The 25,031-nt window shown below is 41.6% G+C and overlaps 1 protein-coding gene across 1 annotated transcript in view; it reads right to left on the reverse strand.

The window, feature by feature from the left end:
* Positions 1-381: 381 nt before the first annotated feature.
* Positions 382-25,031, reverse strand: part of Asx (transcriptional regulator additional sex combs) — a 243,734-nt gene continuing 219,084 nt past the window's right edge. The window contains exon 10 of the mRNA XM_080277837.1: positions 382-1,440. Coding sequence (XP_080133963.1) covers positions 382-1,440 — 1,059 coding nt within the window. The remainder of the gene's footprint in view (positions 1,441-25,031) is intronic.

Raw genomic sequence — 25,031 nt, forward strand, 5'->3', positions numbered from 1 at the left:
GCTACTTAAGTATCATATTCAAGAGCATTACACTTTGCTAAAAATTTTATGCATTAGATTTTGTATAAAAAGCTTAATTATACACTCTATGACAATATATCCTCATGTTCATTTTCTTAATCCTTATTAATAACATCTCTTGAGGTCCGTTAATATTTTTACAAACTGCCACAGAAAAGCCACAATTTCACTTGGTGAGGATCTTCTTATATGGAGTGTATTACATAAATTATTTAATTAAAATATCTATTGAATGTACACCAATTTACATTTTGACAATTTTTTAATTTAATTTCTTATTTTACAAGGTATGAATCATCTTCAAATGAAATTAAAATAATTTTAATTATTTCAATATCATTCTTGAGGTGCAGGATGCAGTTAGCGAATCAGACAAGCCACACACACTCTAGTTGGACCAATACAATCATGATGACAAAATGCTCCACACTTCAAGCAAATAATCATAGCTTTCATATTACATGGGCAACCATCTTCATTTGGTTCAGTCTTCCCTTGAGGCATCATCATGTGAAGACCTTGGTTCGTGGGGGCCATCATACCATTCATGCAACCACCTGCAGGCATGGCATGCATATTGTTCACTGCCTGTATATTCACATTGTTCATTGGCTGCATGGTGTTCATATTGTTCCCTACCTGTATGTTACCCATGTGTTGCATGCTGTTCATCATACGCATACTGGGCCTCATGGGCATGTTTGCATATTGTGGTTGTGGAGGCTGTGAATGTGGGGGTGGGTGGAGGTGCAGGCGTGGGTGTGACAAGGAGGCAGGACTGTTAGTCACAGACTGCATGGGTTCTACATGACCTGCTACCACCCCCCCACCTCTACCTCCACCTCCACCCCCACCCTGTACCTGCACACAGCTGCCAGCACCAGGTCTGACTGAGCTGGTGGTTGCAGCAGTAGTTATCAGGACACTCTGTCCACCATCAGGGGTACAAATGGTGTTCTCTGATGAATCTGTAACAGGCAGAGATGCCCCAGCCCGTGTAGTGACAAGCTGGTTGCTGTCACAGTTAATTACACCTGAACTGGGGTCACCTTCGGATAAAAAATGTTGACCTGCTGAAGTAAGAATGGTGGCAGGGGAGCCCTGAGAACTATTGGTCTGCACAACAATTCTGGGTCCAACACTGGATGGTCGTGGAGACAGAGCCACCATCACCCCACTCTTGCTGGGTGGAGCACTGGAAGCCCGAGGAGGCTCTTGCTGCTGCTGCTGCTGTTGTGGAGAGTTATCAGCAGTATTGCAGTCACCATTCATACTAGGTCTGCTGCCAAGCCTCACCAACTGCAGCCCAGATACTGGCATCCTCACCACAATGGATTTGCCAGATGGTGCTGGCCGGAGAATTGCAATGGATCGTGGTGACAAAGCCGGAGGAGCCATGCTGCCTTCACTGGCATCAGACTGAAGGCAAAGTAATATTTATTTGTAAATTACATTGTAAATGAATAAAGTAATAATAATAATCATCATCATCATAACGATGATAATACTGAAAAAGAAAATCAATCCTGTCATCTCATAAGTTAACACTGTGTTGGCTATATTTCCTTTTACCAAAAAGCAAACTTTAAAAATGACTAATATCTAAACCAACAATTATATTCATCTACAGTAAAACCTCACATATGACGGACTTCAGTAGCCTGGAATTTGCTTTTATCGGACTCAAGGGACTACCAGACTAAATTCGTACCGGTATATATTGGAAAAAGTCCGATAAAACCAGAAGCACTCCAGACTGCCGTATCACTTCAGCTATGTTCACCATTATATGGTAAATAAAAGACATGCTGATCAGTGTACAGTACAGTATTATCATACATATTATACCATTTGATTATTGTAGTGAATGTATAAAACAGTACAGTACTGTAATGGTTAAAACAGTTTAAATACCACTGGTGCAATCTAGACTAATGCCTGACCTATCATAAAAAGTCCGGGTTAGAAAGGGGAAGTCCAGATGTTCCTTTTATTGGAATTATTGTAATGAATGTATATTACTGTAAAGTTCTGCAATGGTACTGAAAACAGTTATAAACTGTTAGTGCGATCCGGACTAATGTCTGATATATAGGAAAAAACCTGGGTCAGCAGGGGGAAGTCCGGATGTCTCTTTTAACGGAATTTTGCTTTTTTTTTTTGGAATGGCTTGGGCCCCAATTAGTCCGTTATAGTGAGGTTTTACTGTAGTGGCAAAACACTGGAATACTTTCAACATGCTGTTCTTCAAGGTATAAGGTAAAAAATACACATACAGCATCAACGACACACAGAATTTGTACCTGCTAACAATTATAACTCATATTCAACTAAATCAACTATATGTGCACCCTGCACAATTGTCACATCCCTACACAAAACATGAAAACAAAAATATACTAAACAACTATAGTTCATCCATCTTAACTTGGCAGAGATTTCGTCCTTTTGCAGCATACTTCCCAAAGCTCGATAACAGAGTTTGTGAGTATCAAATACCTTTTACATAAAGCTTCTTTGTCAGTATCTTGTTATTCTAGTGTCAATCTCTTGTTAAAACTTTGCAATCAAGATGGAGAAATGCCAAGCTTGGGCCAAGTTAAAGTGGACAGTGTAATGACAGCAACATAACTGCCTTCACAAGTAACCAACAAGACCTCCTATTCACCATAAAAACGACATACAAAACAAAACAGCAATTTGTTGTGGCACCTACTGTACAGCAATAGTACTCCACATCATCTGCAACCTCCACACATCAATATATACAACACACATCACCTGCATTCCCCACACATTTAAACAGTACAAGAAATATGGTGGCAGTATAACATAAAACTAAAACAGAAAACTAAAACCACACACTAATGTTTATTTAACTGTTGCTATCCATCATGCAAAGAGGATACAAAGCACACAAATAGCATTCACAAGCAGGGGCCTCCCTTAGTGGAGTAAAACTGCTTGGCTGTAGTAGCCTGCTAAAATGCCTACATAAGGTTCAGTACCCTCTGTCAGGTAGAGATCTCTATCTGCACGTGAAATAGTCTGGCAGCTGCCAGAATGAAGTATCAAAGTTAATACAGATTTCCTGAGACACTGATGCTCATACCGTAAAGTTTTGTGTTAGGCAGAAAACTGCTTCACCAGGGTAACTATATCTATCTAAATAGCTACTGTAAACAGCTGTATGATGGAGGAGTAAAACTGCAATTACACATGCAAGAAAAACCATTTTATGTACTGCACATTAATACAGTATAGTAATACTTTTCCTGGGGACTGGGAAGAAATACTTTAACAAATTCCCTATAATTAAGGGACTCCAATTGGATTGAGCCTGTGCAGGTTTCCATATCCAAGGGGTGGTTGGGGTCTATTACTCACATATTGCCACTCAGGGATGTGTGAGGCACTCTCATCTTAAATGTCAAAACCAACTTGCCTAGCCCCATGCTTCTACGCTCCTCATGGGGCAACACAGGATTAACTGATGATGATGATAAAACTCTTCATGGGGCAACACAGGATTAACTGATGATGATAAAACTCTGAATGATGACCACTGGTAAAGAATGCAACCTTTTCTCTCTCAGTTTTGAATACTGATGCGGCAGACACTTAGATTTCCATGTCTGTTACAAGCATTCTCATACCTCCTATGGCGAAGACAGAACTTGTGAGTTCCTTTCTCCCCTGATCCATACCACCAAGAAATGCAGAGTTATGCCCAGGATCTCCCCACTCAATGTAATTATGGGATACTTTCTTCTCATCTTGAGAAGTCACCCATTTTGACATCATTTTTCAATTAAGTCTACAATATAACAACTGTGAACTGGAAGAAATTGGCAATTTTGCTTTTAGGTAGCAATGGCACTATATAGTAATTGGCATTCTTTCTGTAATTTCTGGTGGACATGAAAATAAATATAAACAAATAAATAAAGGCAAAGTATTGAGAACTACTGTACTATTGTCTGGTGATAGCATTTAAAGATTTCAATCCATCGAAGGGAATAACAACTTCACTACAGTACAATGGCACCATCTTATGGAATTCTCATTCGTACCAGACACAGTGATTTTATTCAATGAGGGAGAAAGATACTATGAGAAAGAATCTGTTTCTAACCCCATCACTATTAGAAATATCACGTACGCTGAATAATACATTCTGGTGATGTCAGGTATAAAATATACAACATCACAGTATTATGGGTCAACAAGAGCTATGCTGAAGCACAGTGCAGCAGCCCTTTGTTATGTTGTCCTTTTTAAGTTCCTTTCTGTAATTATGTCCATGGTAAATTATTTGTTTTACGGGGAGGGGCACTAACCCTCCACCAACCCACTTGTTGACACGTAGGGAGCACGAATGGTTTGGTTATATGGTTACTACCCAATGTTGTAAATAGTTTCTTGGCTTACAGGAAACCATTTGGCTTATCACTCAATGTAAAGCCACCTGTAAAGGAAAGAAAAGCGATAAGAACTGACAGGAAAGATGGGAGAAATAGGAAGAGAGGAGGGCAGGCACAGAAAAAGAATGATAAAGGCAAAGGAAGACGTAGGTAGCACTACATCAAGTGAGTGGATGATGGTCGCCACCATCTACCACTGATTTACCAACTTCCCTCGATTTACAGTAACAGTGTATGGCAAGAGTTGCTACAGTATACTGTATTATGAAACATCACTGGCATATAATAAGAGCTTACTGTAGAGGCAATCCTTTTTAATAATTTGAACATGAGGCAATCCTTTTTAATAATTTGAACATGTCATAAAATTTTCCTGACAACTGGTGCTGTAAGCTTGGGGAGAACTGGCAAATCAGCATTTATAGGCAGCAATGGATAATGTAATTTTTACTATGCTCTGGTTACTGCCAGACAATTTTTTAGGTCTGGAAGAACACCAAATAGTAAAAGAGGTTAATGAAGGTTATATACTATCTGAACCTGTCAAATCAAAATGTAATCCCTAAACGAAGTAAAACTGTCCGGAGAGATCTACACTAAATTATGTAAGAGAACTGAAGGGGTTAAGAGAGATTTTTGCAGTAATTTACTTTGGTCTCACCCACTGAGCCTAGGGACACTACTCATTTTATTCTTGGTATCTCCCAATGATTTCATTCACCTCAGGATACTTTCTGAACTTCATGGGCCAGTTTTCATAAACCCTTTCAATGCCAGAGGTCATTCGAGAGAGAGAGAGAGAACTAAAAGGATGTTACCTATGCTTAAGGGGTTAACAACTAAAAATGGTCAAAAAGAGGTGACACAACAGGGTCTATCATATTCTACGGAAGTTCTTAATTCTACTTAAGTTCTCATCAACCTAAGCCTTTACTTTTCCTGCCACACCATCATCATCATCGTCAATCTGACCCTTTTCTCCACCTACATAAGCATGACAATAAAATTTACATCCTATTTTTTGTTGTCTCCATGGTTGTTCAATCTGTATATGGATGGGGTTATAAAAGAGATACAAGGTAGGGCCGAGGATGTTGGAGTGGCCCTAATGAGAGAGAGCAGTGTTAGGAAACTCGCTGTACTGTTGTTTGCAGATGATACTGCAATGTTAAGTGAAGATGAAGGGGAGCTGCAAGGCTTGGTGGATGAGTTTGGGAGTGGGTGTAAGAAATGAAATCTAAAGGTGAATATAGGGAAAAGTAAAGTTATGGTCTTCAAGAGAAATGAAGTCAGCGAATGTAGAGTGAGGTTGGATGGGGAGGAAATGGAAAATGTGAGTAGGTTTAAGTACTTGGGTAGTGTGATGAGTAAGAATGGAAGTTTGGAGGGTGAAGTGCTTGAAAGGGTACAACAAGGAAGAAAGGTTGCTGGTTCCTTGAAAGCAGTGATAATAAACAAGGAAGTGTGCATGGAAGTGAGAAAGTTACTACATGACAGTATTGTGATACCAACTCTGACGTATGGAAGTGAAGCTTGGACCTTGCTGGGGGGACACAAGTCAAGAGTGACAGCAGTGGAAATTAGTTATTTGACAGGAGCCTGTGGAGTCACATGGAGAGATAGACTGACAAATAAGGATGTGAAGGAGTGTTGTGGTGTGGATGTGGATGTGATAGGAAGCACTGGGAGAAACACACAGGTGGTTTGGCCATGTGGAGAGGATGGAAAGTGAGAGACTGATGAGGAGAGTGTATGTGAGTAAGGTGGAGGGGGAGAGGGGAAGGGGGAGGCCAAGGATAAGAGGGAGGGATAGAGTGGAGAGGTATATGAGAGAGGGGGGTGTGAGCTGGGAGCAGGGCAGTGAAATGGCAGGGGTTAGGGCGATGTGGAGGCGATCTGTTTGTGGCCACCCTGTAGGGGATTAAGGCGTCTGGCAATAGATAGATAGATTTTTCTACTCTCAGATGATCTTAATCAGCTTTTATGAGGCTTTTCAAAACAGACTGGGTAGATATATCTTCCAGTAACCTCCTCATTAGTAGAGGCCTATCCTACGTTAAATAAAAGTGTCAAATGGCTGCAAGAATAAAATGTGTAAATACATTACTGAATTAACAGGGTTTACTTGCATCTACTTTTGCCACACCACATGCCGCTTTAGCATTCTTAACTAAGCAATTTATATATATATACATACATACATACATATATATATATATATATATATATATATATATATATATATGTGTGTGTGTGTGTGTGTGTGTGTGTGTGTGTGTGTGTGTGTGTGTAAATACATTATTAAATTAACAGGGTTTACTTGCATCTACTCTTGCCACACCACATGCTGCTTTAGCATTCCTAACTAAGCAATTTATATATATATATATATATATATATATATATATATATACACTCAACCCTCGGCTATCACTCCCAACTGGTCCCGCTATGGCAGCGCTATAGCCGAAACTGTGATAGCCGAATTGAAGAACTTATGGTAATAATTCTAACTGGTGCCATGACCTCAATATTTACCCATAAGATACCTTTTTTGTACCACATATTACTATATAATAGTCTAAAAATGAGCATGTTTTATGATGTGATCATGATTCTTATAAATACCCCTCACAGTTGATTCATTGATGTTATGTTTCTTCCCCACACTTCGCTTGGTCTCACCATTCTCTATAAGTTTCACATTTCCAGTTTATCTGCATAACATAGGTTCTTCCTCTTCTTTATTTCCCAGCTAGGTGCTGCAGCATTATGTTGGGTGATGGTAGGGGGACGGGGAGGGGGTACGTTGGCCATGGTCATATCATAAAAAAGGTTACTGTTCTCGCTATCACTGTTCACGGTCTGAGGGCGCGCACTTGAATGGTTTGGCAGGCAGGAGACCCGGTCAAGCGGCCAATCAGTGCTCGGCTGGCACTGATGTCATACGACCAATCACGGAGTGAAGCTTTTGTTGGCTGGGTGGAGCACTGGAGCCTGGCCTTTTTGAAATTTTCGAACATTTGCGGTGCGTGATAGCAGGCATTTAGTGCGTGATAAAGGTATTTGGGTAGTTTTTTATATAGGTGTGATAGTGAGATACGCTATAGCGGAACCCGTGATAGCCGAGGGTAGAGTGTATATATATATATATATATATACCGGTATATCCTACGTGTCAAGTGGGGTTGGTGGAGGATTAGTGCCCCTCCCTGTAAAACAATTAACTCTAAGCCCTTGGCCACCCCGTTTGGGATACATGGCGTCTGGCAATGAATGAAAAAAAATGAATATCATATATATATATATATATATATATATATATATGAGATGGAGGGATGGGGTGGAGAGGTATATGAGAGAGGGGGGTGTGAGTTGGGAGCGGGACAGTGAAATGGCGGGGGACAGGGCGACGTGGAGGCGATTTGTTTGTGGCCACCCTGAACGGGACTGAGGCGTCTGGCAATAGATAGATAGATTTTTCTCCTCCCTATTCATTGATTTGTATCTCCATCTACTATATTTATCTGTATATTGTATGTTTAATAAATCAGTTGGTTAGACATGTAATATTGTCATGTATATTATTTTAACATATCATAAACACGTCTCATGGTCAATTTCTACTTACCAATACAAAAATAAATAATATAATGCAAATAGAAACGACGAAATGATAAAATAAATACTACCCCACAAAAGAGCCACGCCTGGGGGAAATTCGGCTTGGGGGGGGGAAGCTGAGCGGGGGGAAGGGGGGGAATGCAGTAACGAAGGGGTTAATAATTAGATTAAGGATTGTGGAAAGTATTAAGAATATATGGAGTACATGGCATGTTGTTGAATGCTGTGAAAAGTATATATGATGGTGCTAAGGCTGCAGTGCGTGTGGATGGTGAACTGAGTGAATTTTTCTCTTTGAAGGTTGGGTTGAAACAGGGATGTGTCATGTCTCCATGGTTGTTCAATCTGTACATGGATGGGGTAATAAAAGAGGTACAAGGTAGGGCAGTGGATATTGGAGTGGCCCTGGTGACAGAGGATAGTGTTTGGAAACTCCCTGTACTATTGTTTGTAGATGATACTGTGTTGTTGAGTGAAGACGAAGGGGAGCTGCAAGGCTTGGTGGACGAGTTTGGGAGAGTGTGTAAGAAACGGAATCTAAAGGTGAATGCAGGGAAGAGTAAAGTGATGGTCTTTGAGAGAGATGAAGTCAGTGAATGTACAGTGAGGTTGGATCGTGAGGAAATGGAAAATGTGAGTATGTTTAAGTACTTGGGTAGTGTGATGAGTAAGAATGGAAGTTTGAAGGGTGAAGTGCTTGAAAGGGTACAACAAGGAAGAAAGGTTGCTGGTTCCTTGAAAGCAGTGATAAGAAACAGGGAAGTAAGCATGGAAGTGAAAAAGTTACTACATGACAGTATTGTGATACCAACTCTAACGAATGGAAGTGAAGCTTGGACGTTGTTGGAAGGACACAAGTCAAGAGTGAGAGCAGTGGAAATGAGTTATTTAAGAGGAGCCTGTGGAGTCACATGGAGAGACACGCTGACAAATGAGGATATGAAGGTGCGTTGTGGTGTGGATGTGGATGTGATAGGAAGCGTTAGGAGGAACATACTGAGGTGGTTTGGCCATGTGGAGAGGATGGAGGGTGAAGAGTGTATGTGAGTGAGGTGGAGGGGGGTAGAGGGAGGGGGAGGCTGAGGATGAGATGGAGGGATGGGGTGGAGAGGTATATGAGAGAGGTGGGGTTGGAGCAGGGCAGTGAAATGGCGGAGGACAGTGCGACATGGAGGCGATTTGTTTGTGGCCACCTCATATGGGATTGAGGCGTCTGGCAATAGATAGATAAATAGATATACAGTAAAATCTCAAATTTGGACAGTTTAGAATTCGATGAATCAAATTTCAATGCATTTTGAAGTGGTCTGCCTACCTTACTTTTCGATGCAAATTCACGAATTTCAATGCTCTCAGGGTCAGACTCCAACCAAAACAAGCAAAGATAATATGTTTGATGCGAACCAAAATGCTAGAAGTGAAGGAAAATTATAAGAAAAAGTATGAACCTAACCTAATATCGCATGTGACATGTGCTCTCAGGGCCAGACTCCAACCAAAACAAACAAAGATAATATTTTTGATGCCAACCAAAATGCCAGAAGTGAAGGAAAATTATAAGAAAAAGTATAAGCCTAACCATATGTGGACACGCATTTCACTGCAATTTAGTTGTATGTATTTTCTTTGTATTTTCGTCACAACTTACCTGTTTCAAAATGGCAAGCAAAAGTGGTTCTTTGGGTAGCAGAGGTAATGTATGAGAGCAGCCTGGCACCTCTAAATCTTCGCAGCGAAAGGAGAAATGGCAATACAGGAAAGGGCAGAAATATTTCAAGTATACACTTGCTGACAGTATGGCAATACAATGCAGAACTACAGTTACTTAACCACAATTATAGTTCATAAAGTTTACAGGAGGTGTGGGCAAAAAATCATGATTTTAGGTAGTTAGGTTTGGAAGCCCCAGACCCATTATTGATTTTTCTCATAAGAAGTTCAGTTTAAATTTCGATTATTTGAATTTTGCGGTAATTTTTAGGTACATATGTCCATCGAATTTTGAAATTTCACTATAGATAGATATATATATATGTATATATATACAGGCGTGTGATGTCCCTGTGGTTGTTCAATGTATATGTGGATGGGGTGATGAGAGAAGTGAAAACATGAGTAATGGAGAGAGGGATGGCGTTGGTAATGAATGGTGATGGATGGAATATCTCAAATTTGTTGTAGGCTGATGATGCAGTACTGCTTGCAAGTACCGGACAAGAATTTGGTAGGCTAGTGCAGAGTTTCACTGATGTCTGTAAGCGTCGTTTCTTGAGGGTAAATGCAGAAAAGAGTAAAGTGATGGTTATTGAGAGAGAGAGTGACTCCCAGTGCAATGTAACAGTGAATGAAGAAAGACTGGAACTGGTGAAAGAGTTCCAATACCTGGGTACAGTGATAGAAAAGAGAGGAAAATGTGCAAAAGAAACTGAAAGCAGAGTGGCACAAGGAAGAAAAGTAGCTGATGCAATAAAGGCCTTGATAAGAAACAGAGGCTTGAGTGTTCCAGCTGCATGAGGCTTACATGAAGGAGTGTTAGTGCCAACTTTAACATATGGATGTGAGACTATGGTGTGGCATGAAAATGAAAAGTCAAGAGTAAGAGCAGTGGAGATGGGACTGCTGAGAAATGTATGTGGAGTACAAAATAATGTGATTTGTGAAAGATGCGGAGTGAGGAAGTCGGTGGACACCAGAATTGAAGAGAGTGTACTGATATGGTATGGTCATGTGGAGAGAATGGATAACAATAGAGTGGTGAAGAAGGTATATCTGAGCGAATTTGAAGGAGGGAGGAGGTGAGGTAGGCCAAGGAGAAGGTGGAGAGATATGGAGGATGAATGTGAGAGGAAGAGAGGTTTGGAAGTCAGTAAGGCTAGAGAACTGACAGGAGATCGAGCTGGCTGGATTTTTGTGAGGAGATATGCATGATCAGGGATTTTTGGCACCCCTTTTTAATGTGGCAGCGTCTGGATTGACTCTGTCGGATACGATATGCGAAGCTACAGAACGTGATGAATGTTTTTGGAATATCCGATAGAGCCAGGATTCCGGGGGCTTGAATGATGAGTGAAAGGAGGCGTGGCCCATTGGATTGGGCAATTTTGGGCTCCCTGGACATTGCTACTCCTCACCCTGCCCTTGGGTGGGACAGGAGGTCCGGATGATGATGATGATGATGATGATGATGATGATCATGATGATACATATACAGTATATATATGTATATGTATATATTTTTTCTTTATGCAAGGAAGAAGTAACCAAAAACCCAAAGCCCGCAAACCGTTCCTTAAAAAAAAAAAAAAAAAAAAAAAAGAGAGAGAGAGAGAGAGAGAGAGAGAGAGAGAGAGAGAGAGCCAAATTCAAGATCCATTCATTTCAAGATGCCTGGACAAACTGCATTTGAAAGACTGGAGATCATAGAAAGTAGGAAATACAGACAGTGGGAGACAGTTCCAGAGTTGATCTGTTGCATAAATGAAGGACTGGGAGTAATGGTTAACTCATGCATTAGAGTGTTGGACAGAAAAGGGATGAGAATTTGTTGCTAGACATGTGCTATGCGGCCGTCACAGAGGTGGAGGGATGCAAGCTGAAAGCTCAGAGAAGCAGTGACCATGGGAGTAGTGACAGAAAACAGACAGAAATGCAACAGTGTAGCAAAGAGACAGAGCTTGAAGAGAGTCAGTAAGAGGAGGAAAGTTAATGAGACGAAAAGCCTTTGACTCCATCCTACTGAGAAGAGCTGTATGTGGGGAGCCTCCCCACACATGAGAGTTGTACTCTACTGTACACAGGGGTGAAAAAAACAAGTGAATAAAGTCAACAATTGTGCAGGGGTAAAGAAGGTACAGAGTTGGCTTAGAACACCTAATCTCTTGGAAGCAGATTTTACAAGAGATGTAATATGATCTTTCCAAGATAAGTCCCGAGTGAATGAAACCCCAAGCATGCTCATGGATGATGCAGGATTGAGCCGGACATTAAACATTAGTGGGTACTCCTGTGGAAGAGTCTGTCAGGATGATAGGGATAAGAACTGAGAGTTTGATGCATTAAAAACAAAAAGATTTTTTTATCCCAGTCAGAAACACAAGCAAAGTTAGACATTAGGCATGCCATAGCCTCATCCCTTGTTTGTTGAAGTAACTGCCGAGATGGACGTTGTGGGAACTGAATGGAAAGGTGAAGGGTGGACCCATCAGCGTATGAGAGGATAGGATTTGATGTACAGCTTAGAAGGTCATTGATGAAGAAATGGGAGAGAGTTGGTGATAGGACAGAGCCCTAAGGAACACCACTGTTGACAGATCGAGGAGAAGAACGATGGCCGTCTACAACAGCGGCTATAGAATGACCAGAAAGGAAGCTATACTGTAGATGAGGGCACAGAGAGAATGATAGAAACCATAAGAGGGCAGTTTGGAAATCAAAGATTTATGCCAAACTCGATCGAAAGCCTTTGAGATATGGAAGTTTGGAAATCAAAGATTTATGCCAGACTCGATCGAAAGCCTTTGACATGTCAAGTGCAATGGCAAAGCTTTCACCAGAGTCCTGAAAGGAGTCTGACCAGGAGTCTGACAGGTAGGTGAGATGATCGCCAGTGGAACATCCCTGACGGAACCCTATGACGATCAGAAAGAGGGCTGTGATAGGAAAGATGGTTTTAAATTTTTCTGTTAAGAACTGACTCAAAAACTTTTGAGACACAGGATGTTAAAGCAACTGGACAACAGTTGGAGGGTTGGGAGTGGTCACCCTTCTTTGGTACTGCCTGAATGACAACAAATTTTCAGCGAGAAGGAAAGGTACAAGTTGATAGACAAAGGCGAAAGAGTTTACCTAGGCAGGGTGTAAGTGCAGAAGCACAGTTCTTGAGGACAACAGGAGGGACTCCATCAGGCCCATATGCCTTGTTAGTACTGAGGCCAGTGATGCCAGAAAATACATCAACTGAAGAAATTTTAATGTCAGCCATGAGGAAGTTAGGGGGGGGGAAGTGATGGAGGAACAGCACCGGAATGCACAGGCTGTCCAGATCCATTTCATTCCAATTCATTGATTCTAATCCTCCCCTACTTTGGTCCTGTATTCCTCTGCCATTTCTTTGATCCCCAGCATCTCGACATTCAGTCTTTCTCCCTAGCTGCTCCACTCTCTCCTGGTCCAACTCACTCCTCTCAGCTTGATCTTGCATACCACAATTATATGATATGACAGACCTCCACACTGTCCCCTCACAGCTCTCGTATCAGCAACCATTCCCAGCATCGACCTCTCTACGAGCACATAATCAATCAGGCTCCTTTCAACACGATCCCCATTTTTCTCTATACCATGTATATTTATATGCATCTTTGTGTTTGAAATACGAGTTACAAATGCACAACCTCCTTTCCTTACACATATCCTTCAGTCACTTCCCATTACCATTTTCTCCTGGCACTCCATTACAGCCCATTATGTCATCCTCAGGACCAGTGCCTACTCTTCCTTTCATATCACCCATTACGTCCTCACACAGTGCATACGCTACAGTTATAGCCACTTTCACCTGAAACAACTTGACATACATACATCTCAAGCTGACACATTTGTAATCTCTCATTCCACTATGCCACACTTCATTCATCAACAAAGCAACTCCTTCCCTGCACAACAAGGAAGAATGGTATGGCATGGTGGGACGAAGAGGTTAAGGGAGCAGTGGAGGAAAAGAGGAAGAAGTAGCAAGAGTGGTTACATGACAGGGGTTCAACTGAAATATGAAATGAATACAGTATACAGAGGGTAAGAAGCAAGTAAAGAGACTAGTGATGAGGAAAAAGGAGATGAATGATGATCTAGGAAAAAAAATGAATGCGAATTTTTCTGAAAATAGGAAGAGGTGCGGAAATGTAAGTGACAGCAGAATGAAATGCAAAAGTGTGAAGGATGTAAGTGGTAGATTATTAACACATGGAGATGAAGTAAGGACCAGATAGAAGGAATATTTTGAAAGCCTGATGAATAGGAATAGAGAGAGCAGAGCCACTGTAAACATGCTTGGTTTTGGGGGTGTGCAGAGAAGGAATGCAGTGCCCGGAAATGTGACACTCGCACAGGTGAAGAATGCTATGAAATGACTGAAAAATGGGAAAGCAGCTGGGGTTGATAAGATGTATGCAGTGATGATTAAGTGTGGTGGAGACAGTGGAAAGATGTGCTTGTTGGAGATTGTAAGAAGGCATCGATGAGTGAAATTGTGCCAGGAGAATGGAAAAAGGCTGTGACCACCCATGTACAAAAATAAAGATGGGCGAAATGAGTGCAAGAATAATTGTCTATCTATCTATCTATTCTATCTATAGCCCGACGCCCTAATCCCGCAAAAGGTGGCCGCAGACAAAACGCCTCCAAGTCGCTCTGTCACCCACCATTTGACTCCCCTCCCCCCAACTCACCCCCCCCTCCCTCATATACCTCTCAACTCCATCCCTCCACCTCATCCTCGGTCTACCCCTCCCTCTCCCTCCTCCCACCTCACCTACATACACCCTCTTAGTCAGTCTTTCATTCTCCATTCTCTCCACATGTCCAAACCACCTCAGTGTATTTCTCCTAATCTTTTCAACCACATAATTGTGGTATACATTTATTGAGTGTGGTATACAAGGTATATGGAAGAATTATTATAAAGTCAGAGAGATATCAGAAGTCCTAGTGAGTGATGAACAGGGTGGCTTTAGGTGCGGCGGAGGATGCATGGATCAAATATTTACAGCAAGACTGATAATGGAGAAGGCTTGTGAGAAAGACTATAAGGTGTTTATGGCATTCATGGATCTGGAAAAAGCATAAGATAAAGTAGACAGAGAAGGATTGTGGAAGGTTTTGCATTTGTACGGTGTAGATGGTAAGCTGCTAGGTGCCATCAAGAGTTTTTATGATTGTAGAGCGCATGTGTAAGGGTAAATGGGCATACAAGTGAATGGTTCACGATTGGTGTGGGTTTGCGACAAGGTTGTGCGATGTCCCCATGGTTGTTCAAAATATGTATGGATGGAGTGAAGAGGGAAGTTAAACACAAGTAACGGAGAGGGGGATGGTGGTAATGAATGGAGATGGATGGAATATTTCAAATTTGTTGTATACTGATGACGCAGTACGACTTGTAAATACCGGACAAGAACTTCGCAGACCAGTGCAGGTTTTGCTGATATATGTGAGTGTTGTGCCTTGAGAATAAATGTAGAAAAGAGTAAACTGATGTTTACTGAGAGAGAGAGTAACCCCCAGTGTGATGTTACAGCGAATGGATAGAGACTGGAATTGGTAAGAGAGTTCAAATACCTGGGTACAACGATGGAAAAGAGAGGAAAATGTGTAAAGGAAGTGGAAAGTAAAGTGACACAAGGAAGGAAAGCGGCTGGTGTTTTGAAGGCCTTGATAAGAAACAGAGGCTTGAGTGCTGCAGCTGCACAAGGCTTACATGAAGGAGTTCTAGTGCCAACTTCAACAAATGGATGTGAGACCATGGTATGGCACGAAAATGAAAAGTCAGGAGTGAGAGAAGTGGAGATGGGACTGCTGAGGAATGTATGCTGAGTACAGAGAGTGGTTAGGATATGAAATAATGTGATTCATGACAAAGATGTGGAGTGAGGAAGTCTGTGGATACTAGAATTGAAGAAAGTGTACTGAGATGGTATGGTCATGTGGAGAGAATGGATAACTACAGAGCAGTGAAAAGGTATATCTAAGCGAATATGAAGGAGGAAGGAGGTGAGGCAGGCCAAGTAGAAGGTGGAAGGATATGATGGATGAGTGTGTGTGGAAGAGAAGGTCTGGAAGTTGGTGAGGCTAGGGGACTGACAAGAGATATAGCTGGTCGGTTGAAAACTGTGAGGAGATGTGCATGATCAGGGATTTGGAACCCCTTTCTACCGAGACAGCATCCGGACTGACTCTGTCGGAAATGTTTATGTGAAGCTACAGTATGTGGTGAATGTTTTTGGCATATCAGATAGTGCCAGCATTCTGGGAGCTTGAATAGTGAATGAATGGAAGCGTGGCCCATTGGACTGGGCAAATTTGGGCTGTCAGGACATTGCTACTCTTCACCCTGCCCTAGGGTGGGAAAGGAGGTCCAGGTGATGATGATGATGATGATCCTAGCATCTACTGTAATCTGCAAATGCTGTACAAAAATATTAACAGGAAATCTCACATGACCCCCTCTGGCTATGATGGTCAGACACTACTCTATGCAGTCCAGTACAATTAAAGGGAGAATACACACCTACTTTCTTGACAGCATTACAGTACTTGATCAAATAACCTCCAGCCACCTACTGAGACTTGAGCCTGTGCACATGGCTACACTGTCACTCCAATTGGTGTGCTCTAACCACTCAACCACCAAGTAAATGTTTGATAGTAATGAATTTTTATTTGTTTATTTATTTATTTTTCACAGTACAGCCTAGTATGTATGTACATGTCCCTGTTATACTGTATGTTGTATTACCTTTTGTTCTTTTTTGCTGTCCTTGGTAAATTACAAATATTATACTGATACCTACAAAGGCCATTTGCCAGTTTTCCAAAATTACAGTACCAATCAAATGGAGCAAGTGGTGATATTTTGGAACACATTCCTGACTTATAATGAAGACTGATTGTACTGCAGCTAAATGCTGTACTTATTTAATACTTTCAGCCTCAGTACATCATCTTTATTCAACTTGCTTCTACGCAGCCTTATTACTCGGCTCAGGAGATACCTCTCATAGTTTGCAGAAAACCAAAACTACTGACCACAGTGACAATGTATTTTTGTAGCTTATTCTTACTACAGTAGAAGTCCTATTTTTCGGCATCTATGGGACCAGGCTAGTGCCGAAAAATCAAAATTGCCGAATTATCAAAAACCCTACCCACTCAGTACCTTATATGTTTCGGTGAACACTATCATCACCACTCATATCATTACAAATGTGCTTGGAGAGAGTACTGTATACTGTTTGATACTGTACAATACTGTAATGAATACAGTACTATACATGAATATGAAAAATAAAGAAATTATTGAACATACTGTATATAAATGTAATGGTACAGTAGGCCTACAAGTTCACATGCACTTACCTGAACTTATAGTAGGTTCCTTAATTACATATGTACAATAGAAGGGGTTGATTGGACTCTGCTACAGCTGGAAGAAGTCTCCAGCAGTAGAGGGTCCTCATGGAGAATTTCAAGACTGACGAAAAAAATCGGAAAATCTGCCGAACGATCAGAGATTTTCGTAAATGGGACTATTTCTCAAAACTGCCGAAATGTCAGATTTGCCGGGGAATTGGATGCCGAAGAATTGGACTTTTACTGTACTACTAGACACCTTTATTCATGTCCAGTTCAAAATTTGTAGTACTGTATATCCTAAGGTGAATACAATTACCTGGCAATAGCAAGAATAAAAGAGTGAATAGTGTCCCTGTGTTGAATTGGTTAATAAATGGTCATATTTAACCCCTTAGTGAAACATTCAACTTGAATAAAAACATCTGATGATGGTAATACTGAAATAAATACATCACAACAGAGACAGGGTAAATAACAACAAAGTATCCAATGAAACAAGCATGAGAATCATTTACTCATCATTTATGCCTTCAAAATCGCAGATCCACCTCAAAGGGGATAGCCACTTGCACTATTAATGAGATAGATAGATAGATAGAGAGAGAGAGGACCAAGCCATAATATGGCTATATGACAATAAGTTAGGAGGAAGTGGTGAAAATAATGATATTAATTGTATGACATGAAGTATAGTAAGAAACGTGATAATACTGGAAACAGAAACAATGGCAGGGTTACCTAGCAATCAGTATGCATTGGGGGCTGACGCAGTGAGGAATGGAAGGGGAAAGCTGGGGGACGTTGTCAGAATGTAGACAGGGAATCAAGAATGAGACGATGGAGAGTCAAGGACAGTTTAAGTGTGAGAAGATGAGCTGAGGGTCATGGCTCATCAAATGACCATGAATCAGGCAGGTACGACCTAAGTGAAGACGAGTATGGATATTCTCCCATTAATGATTGGAGTGGGTTGATGTGTGTCAGGGAAGAACAGAGGTTTAACATAATGAAGTTTGTTGTGAACCTGTTGGTTCCACGAGGAATGCCAACAATCAAGGAAGAGACGGATCAGAATAGGGAAACAATCAAAGGCAGGAATGGGGTGGAGGAAGAACATAGGGGAGATGGCAGCAGACACAACAATGAGTCAGCTTGTTCATTACTTGTAAATCCAATACGGATAGGAACCCAGCGAAGCAAACTGACTTTTTTCTAACAGAAAGGTGGAACAGCCACTCCTGAATCTGAGTGATTAGAGGATGAGAAGACATAGTGTGTAAGGACGTGAGTGCACTGAGAGAATTGGAGATGATGATAAAGGTGGATGAAGAGAACCTAGGCAGACACTTCAGTGCAAAATGAATAGCATACAGTTCTGCAGTGAGGATATTTGCAATGGAGGGAAGCATACTCTCGAAGGAGGTGTCAGGGAACATGAGCAAACCCAAGACCATGACAAAATTTAGAGCTGTCATTAAAGATATGCATAGCAGAAGACTGACAGGACATATGCTCAAGAAAAAGGAAACGAAGGATATCTGGGGGAAGAAAAGGCTTAGAACAGGGGAGAAAAGAAGGGCAGACCACAGCAGGAGGCAGGGAAGGAACGAAACTGGGCGTAGTGGGAGTAAAGGAGGAATGGCAAAATCAATAAACTGAAGAAAAACGGAGACCTGAAGGGGGAATGGAAGAAGGAGATAGGAGCCTGAGCAAAACGAGTGTTGGAGAAAGCTAAGAGGTGGAATAACTTATTTATGGGGAACTGAAGGAGATGTGTATAAGGACCTGATAGTGAGAAGAGAAAAACGATAAGAGAGGGGGGAAATGCCTGACTCAGCACAAAGTTTTCTAGCAGGAGTTGATCAAAAAGCACTGATAGCTTAACCCTTAGGGTACACAATTCTCCAGTCTCGACAACCCCCCAGGACGCAAAAGCAGGCCTATTTTTTCACTTTCTCAAAAGTTAAAAGTTTTATGCCCGATTTTAGAGCTTGAATTTACACACCTGAAAACACAAACCCCTGTACTGTTGTTTGCAGATGATACTGTGTTGCTGAGTGAAGACGAAGAGGAGCTGCAAGGCTTGGTGGATGAGTTTGGAAGAGTGTGTAAGAAACGGAATCTAAAGGTGAATGTAGGGAAGAGTAAAGTTATGGTCTTTGAGAGTGGTGAGTCAGTGAATGTACAGAGAGGTTAGATGGTGAGGAATTGGAAAACATGAGTACGTTTAAGTAGTGTAGTGTGATGAGTAAGGATGGAGGTTTGGAGGGTGAAGTGCTTGAAAGGGTACAGCAGGGAATAAAGGTTGCTGGTTCCTTGAAAGCAGTGATAAGAAACCGAGAAGTGGGCATGGAAGTGAAAAAGTTACTACATGACAGTATTGTGATACCAACTCAAACATATGGAAGTGAAGCTTGGATGTTATTGGAAGGGCACAAGCCAAGAGTGATAGCAGTGGAAATGAGTTATTTAAGAGAAGCCTGTGGAGTCACATGGAGAGACAGGCTGACAAATGAGGATATAAAGAAGCGTTGTGGTGTGGATGTGATAGGAAGCGTTAGGAGGAATACACTGAGGTGGTTTGGCCATGTGGAGAGGATGGAGGGTGAAAGACTGATGAAGAAAGTGTATGTGAGTGAGGTGGAGGGGGGGAGAGGGAGGGGGAGGCCGAGGATGAGATGAAGGGATGGGGTGGAGAGGTATATGAGAGAGGGGTGTGTGAGCTGGGAACAGGGCAGTGAAATGGTGGGGGGCAGGGTGACGTGGAGGCAATTTGTTTGTGGCCACCCCGAACGGGATTGAGGCGTCTGGCAATAGACAGATAGATAGACAGACCTTTAGTCAGAGTTGGGAATGTACGAATGGATGGAGTGGTTCGTCTGTGGGGTGTGCCAGCTGAAGTAGATGGGAATGGTAGTGCTTTGGTGGACATCTGTGCTGGTAAGGGGTTGACAATAGCCAACACCTACTTTCGGAATAAGATGATCCACCGGTATACATGGAGAGCAATGAGGAGGATGGATGGTGAACTTGTTGAATGAAAGGCAGTGATATGCTACGTGTGTGTGGATGAGCGAATGAGAAGACAAGTGTTGGATGCAAGAGTGTGGAGAGGGTGGAGCAATGGAGTCTCGGACCATCACTTAGTGATGGCCAAGGTAAAGCTGCAAAGTAAATGGTTGAGGAGATGAAGGGGAAGACAAGAGGAAACAGCTCCTGTGAGAAGAGTGGAGAAATTGCAAGACAGTGAGAAAATGGCAGAGTATAAGAGCACGGTGGAAGAAAGATTGGGAAGGTATGAGCTAGAGCAGATGGAAGGGGTGGAAGACGTATATAAGATATTTATGAAAGAGATAGGTGCAGCGTGTGAGGTGGTTTGTGAAGCGAGGAGGAGATGCAAGGGTGTGCAAGGGACAGCATGGTGGAATGATGAGGTGAAACGAGCTGTGGACCAAAAGATGAAGGCATATAGTGAATGGTTAGCGAGTAGAGGTAGGGGAGAAGATGAGAGAGAAGGGAGAGGTATATGTGAGCAGGAGAAGGGAGATGAAGAGACTGATGGAGGAGAGTAAGAAGAAAGTGGATGAAGAGTTTGGGAGGAATCTGAGTGTGAAATGGAGGGAGAGTAAGAAATTGTTTGGAAGGAGGTAAAGAAAGTATGGCAGTGTGGAAGGGGAAATAGTAGGGGAGTGAAAGATAGGAATAACAGATTGTTGATGGAGAAGAGAGAGAAATTGAGGAGATGGAAGGAGCACTTTGAGGATTTGTTGAATGTAGAGAGTGACAGCAGTGCGAGTATAAGCGGTTGGGGAATGGCTGGGAGAAGAAGAGATGAGCGGAGGGAGGAAGAGATCAGTAGGGCAGAAGTAGTGGAAGCAATGAAGAAGATCAAGTTGGGAAAAGCCCCAGGAACTGATGGAGTGTGTGGTGAAATGCTGAGGTATGGGGGTGAGATTGTTGTGGAGTGGATATGGAAGTTGTGTAGATTGGCTTGGGAAGAGGGAAGGGTTCCACAGGACTGGAAATCAGGTATAATTGTTCCTTTATACAAAGGAAAAAGGGAGAGAGAAGTATGTGGTAACCATAGGGGTATTTGCCTTCTTAGTGTGACTGGTAAAATATATGGTTGAATACTCATTGATAGGGTTAGGCATATGACAGAGGAGCTAGTTGGAGAAGAACAAGGGGGATTTAGGAAGGGAAAAGGGTGTGTAGATCAGATATTTGTTCAAAGATGTTTAGTGAAGAAGTATCTAGAGAAGGGAAAGAAAGTGTATGCTGCCTTCATGGACTTAGAGAAAGCTTATGACAGAATAGATAGGCATGGTATGTGGAAGGTATTAAGCATATATGGAGTGGAGGGGAAATTGCTCAGTGCTGTGAAGAGTATGTACGAAGGAGCTAGGGCTACGGTGCGAGTGGATGGTGAGCTGAGTGAGTTCTTTGATCTCAGTGTGGGACTGAAACAGGGGTGTGTGATGTCTCCATGGCTGTTTAATATATACATGGATGGGGTTGTAAAGGAGGTGCAAAGTGGCTCTAATGAATGAGGGTGAGATTTGGAAGATTCCGGTGTTGCTGTTTGCTGATGATACAGTATTATTGAGTGAAGATGAGTGGGAGTTGCAAGGTTTGGTGAATGAATTTGGGACAGTGTGTAAGAGGAGGAATCTGAAAGTTAATGGAAATAAATGTAAAGTTATGGTGTTTGAGAGGAATGAAGTCACAGAATGTACAGTGAGGTTGGATGGTGAGGATATGGAGAGTGTGAGTGCATTCAAGTACTTTGGTAGTGTGATGAGTAAGGATGGAACTTTGGGGGATGAAGTAGGTGAAAGGGTACAGCAGGGAAGGAAGGTTGTTGGCTCACTGAAAGCAGTGATGAGAAATAGGGAGGTGAGTATGGAAGTTAAGAAGTTACTGCATGACAGTATTGTGGTCCCTACCCTGACGTATGGAAGCGAGGCGTGGACCTTGCAAGAGGGGAACAAGTCAAGAGTGAGAGCAGTGGAAATGAGTTACTTGAAAGGAGCATGTGGAGTGACATGGAGGGACAGGCTGATGAATGAAGAAGTGAAGGAACGTTGTGGGGTGGATGTGGATGTGGTTGAGAAAATTAGGAGAAATACACTGAGGTGGTTTGGACATGTAGAGAGAATGGAGAATGAAAGACTGACTAAGAGGGTGTATGTAGGTGAGGTGGAGGGAGGGAGAGGGAGGGGTGGACCGAGGATGAGGTGGAGGGATGGAGTTGAGAGGTATATGAGGGAGGGGGAGGTGAGCTGGGGGAAGGGTAGTCAAATGGTGGGTGACAGAGCGACTCGGAGGTGTTTTGTCTGCGGCCACCCTTTGCGGGATTAGGGCATCGGGCTATAGATAGACAGATAGACAGACCTTTAGTCAATAATTGTTTCTTCCACGCTATAGTCGCCTTTGAATTATATTCCAGCGTCACCCATTAATGACGGCGAATTATCTTGTTATTTTTGTGACAGCAAATTGACTTGATAGCGAATTGCCTCAAAACCGCATCACTGCCCAGTCTCACCCACACGCTCGTTTAGCTTACAACCTCCGTGCGTGTGCGCGCGCCAGTGCTCAGGATACTACTGTCTTTCCTGTTCTTCATACTGTACCGTATATCATGTTGCAGTTTATGCTATTTCATGTCTTTGTGTTTGCAAATGTACATTCATATGTGATCCATATGTACTTCAATACATAAATCATCACTATTACTGCACATTAGATCACTTGTACGGGTGCTGGGTTTCTTATATGTGAGTCCAGGAACGCAACCTATTTTTCCCATTAAACCTTGAGTTCGCTCCATGATATTTCGGTATAGGATTGCCTTTCTAGGAATGCATACTGATCGTAAAGTGAGGGAGACCTGTATGTGTGTGTGTGTGTGTATATATATATATATATATATATATACAAAAATCATTAAAGACCAAGGCGTAGCCATTGTTCACTATTTTTCTGTTGATCTTTTCGAGTTTTCGAAAAGATCAACAGAAAAATAGTGAACAATGGCTACGCCTTGGTCTTTAATGATTTTTGTATAAAAGAAAACATTCTGCCTAAATATACTAATTAATATATATATATATATATATATATATATACAGTATATATAATGTATATATATATATGTATATATGTATCTATATATATATCTATATATCTATATCTATATCTATATCTAGAGAGAGAGAGAGATATATGAGGCCCAGCGTGCAAGAGTATACCCAAGCGCCACCTTTTCGAAAATTGAGATAATGCTATCCCACAGTCCCTCAGAGTATGTACAGTACTTTCATGTGGACTTCGTGGATGTGATGTATGAACCAAGACATAAAGGCGAAAACCCATTAAAATAACATTGGGTTTACATCGCCAACCTTTATCAAATGCTTTTCGCCACTATGTTGGAGCAAGAGTATTCCCATGCGCCATCCTCACGGAGAATGGCTTATCAGTGCACCATTTTATGCGTGCAGTAGTGTTAACAATCACCAAGGTGATGAGGATAGTCTCATCCCAAGCCTTTTTGCTGTGCTGTAGTAATACTAATGCTCTCTTCCCAAGCTTTTTCTGGCTGACCAAGCGATGTGCACACTCTGTTGTATGTGTCATAACCTACGTAATTTCAGTGGTTATAACACCACAACAGGACACAGTGTGAGTTTTGACTCTGGTTTTTCAGTAAAAAGAAATAATAACCTTTCATAACTTCCCATGGCTTTGTGTTCATTAACTCTTTCAGTGAGGTTAGTTTTTTAATTGAACCATTGTATTTTTTATTGCGGCAGCCACTGAATTAATAAGATTATTAATGTAAAACATCATTATTCCTAGTATAATTGGTGTTATTTTGTTTGTTATTGCATTTAATAGATGTAAAGTGTCTATTGTTCACATAAAAACACAGAACAACAAGGACCAAGTGAAAAAGAAATGCTGCATATTGATAATTTTTTTGAAAAATTTATAAAACTTACTTTTTACGACAATAACCAGGCATATTCATAACCAACCATTCTACAGACATTCAACTTCATCTTACAACATAAAGGAACTCACTAGCTATTGTCCTGTGGTACTAGTTTATGCATAAAATAGCAGCATTGTGTGCTAATGTTGATTTTTTTTTCCGGGTAAAAACAATAATACCTTTACTAAAAAGTTTTTGGATAAAGTAGAGATAATCAGCTTTAAGATGATGTAAACGCCATTATCCTAGGTACTGTATAATAGTTTTTGCAGTATCATTCTTCTAAGTTGTAAAAACTTTAAATGCGATTTCTGTAACTTTTTAAAAATGGCGCATGGGTATATTCTTGCACACGGGGCCTCATATGTTTATGTACATATATATATATATTCACTACTCGTTTTACGATGATTTGGTATACAATAATTCGCTACAACGATAACAGAAATGTTCCACCCCAAAATCCAATTTACGATAAATTTCCCGCTATTACGATATTGTCATCAGAAAATTTTGTACAATGCACCAGGCACAGGCAAGGTGACCATCGCTTGTCTCAGGCAAGATGGTGGCCCCAGCGTGCAGAGCATTGTTTTGGTTCAGTTGCGGTCCTGCCGCCCCTTCAAAGCCCTGTCGTTTCCACTTGTTCACGTGTGCCCCCCAGCTATCGTCACCTCTCAGCCAAGCATCGTGCTACTGTAGGCCTATACATCGTGTAGCACCAGGCCAACATTGCGCAAGTGCGTTTGTTCTGTTGTTGCAATGATTCACTGTACGTGAGTAATGCTGTCTGTATTAGTGTAAGTGTGTTTGTTTTGGTCTTGGAGACAACT

Source organism: Coenobita brevimanus, chromosome 71, assembly GCF_032717465.1.
Source record: "Coenobita brevimanus isolate Jiangsu-jjx chromosome 71, ASM3271746v2, whole genome shotgun sequence".
NCBI classification, from domain to species: Eukaryota; Metazoa; Arthropoda; class Malacostraca; order Decapoda; family Coenobitidae; genus Coenobita; species Coenobita brevimanus.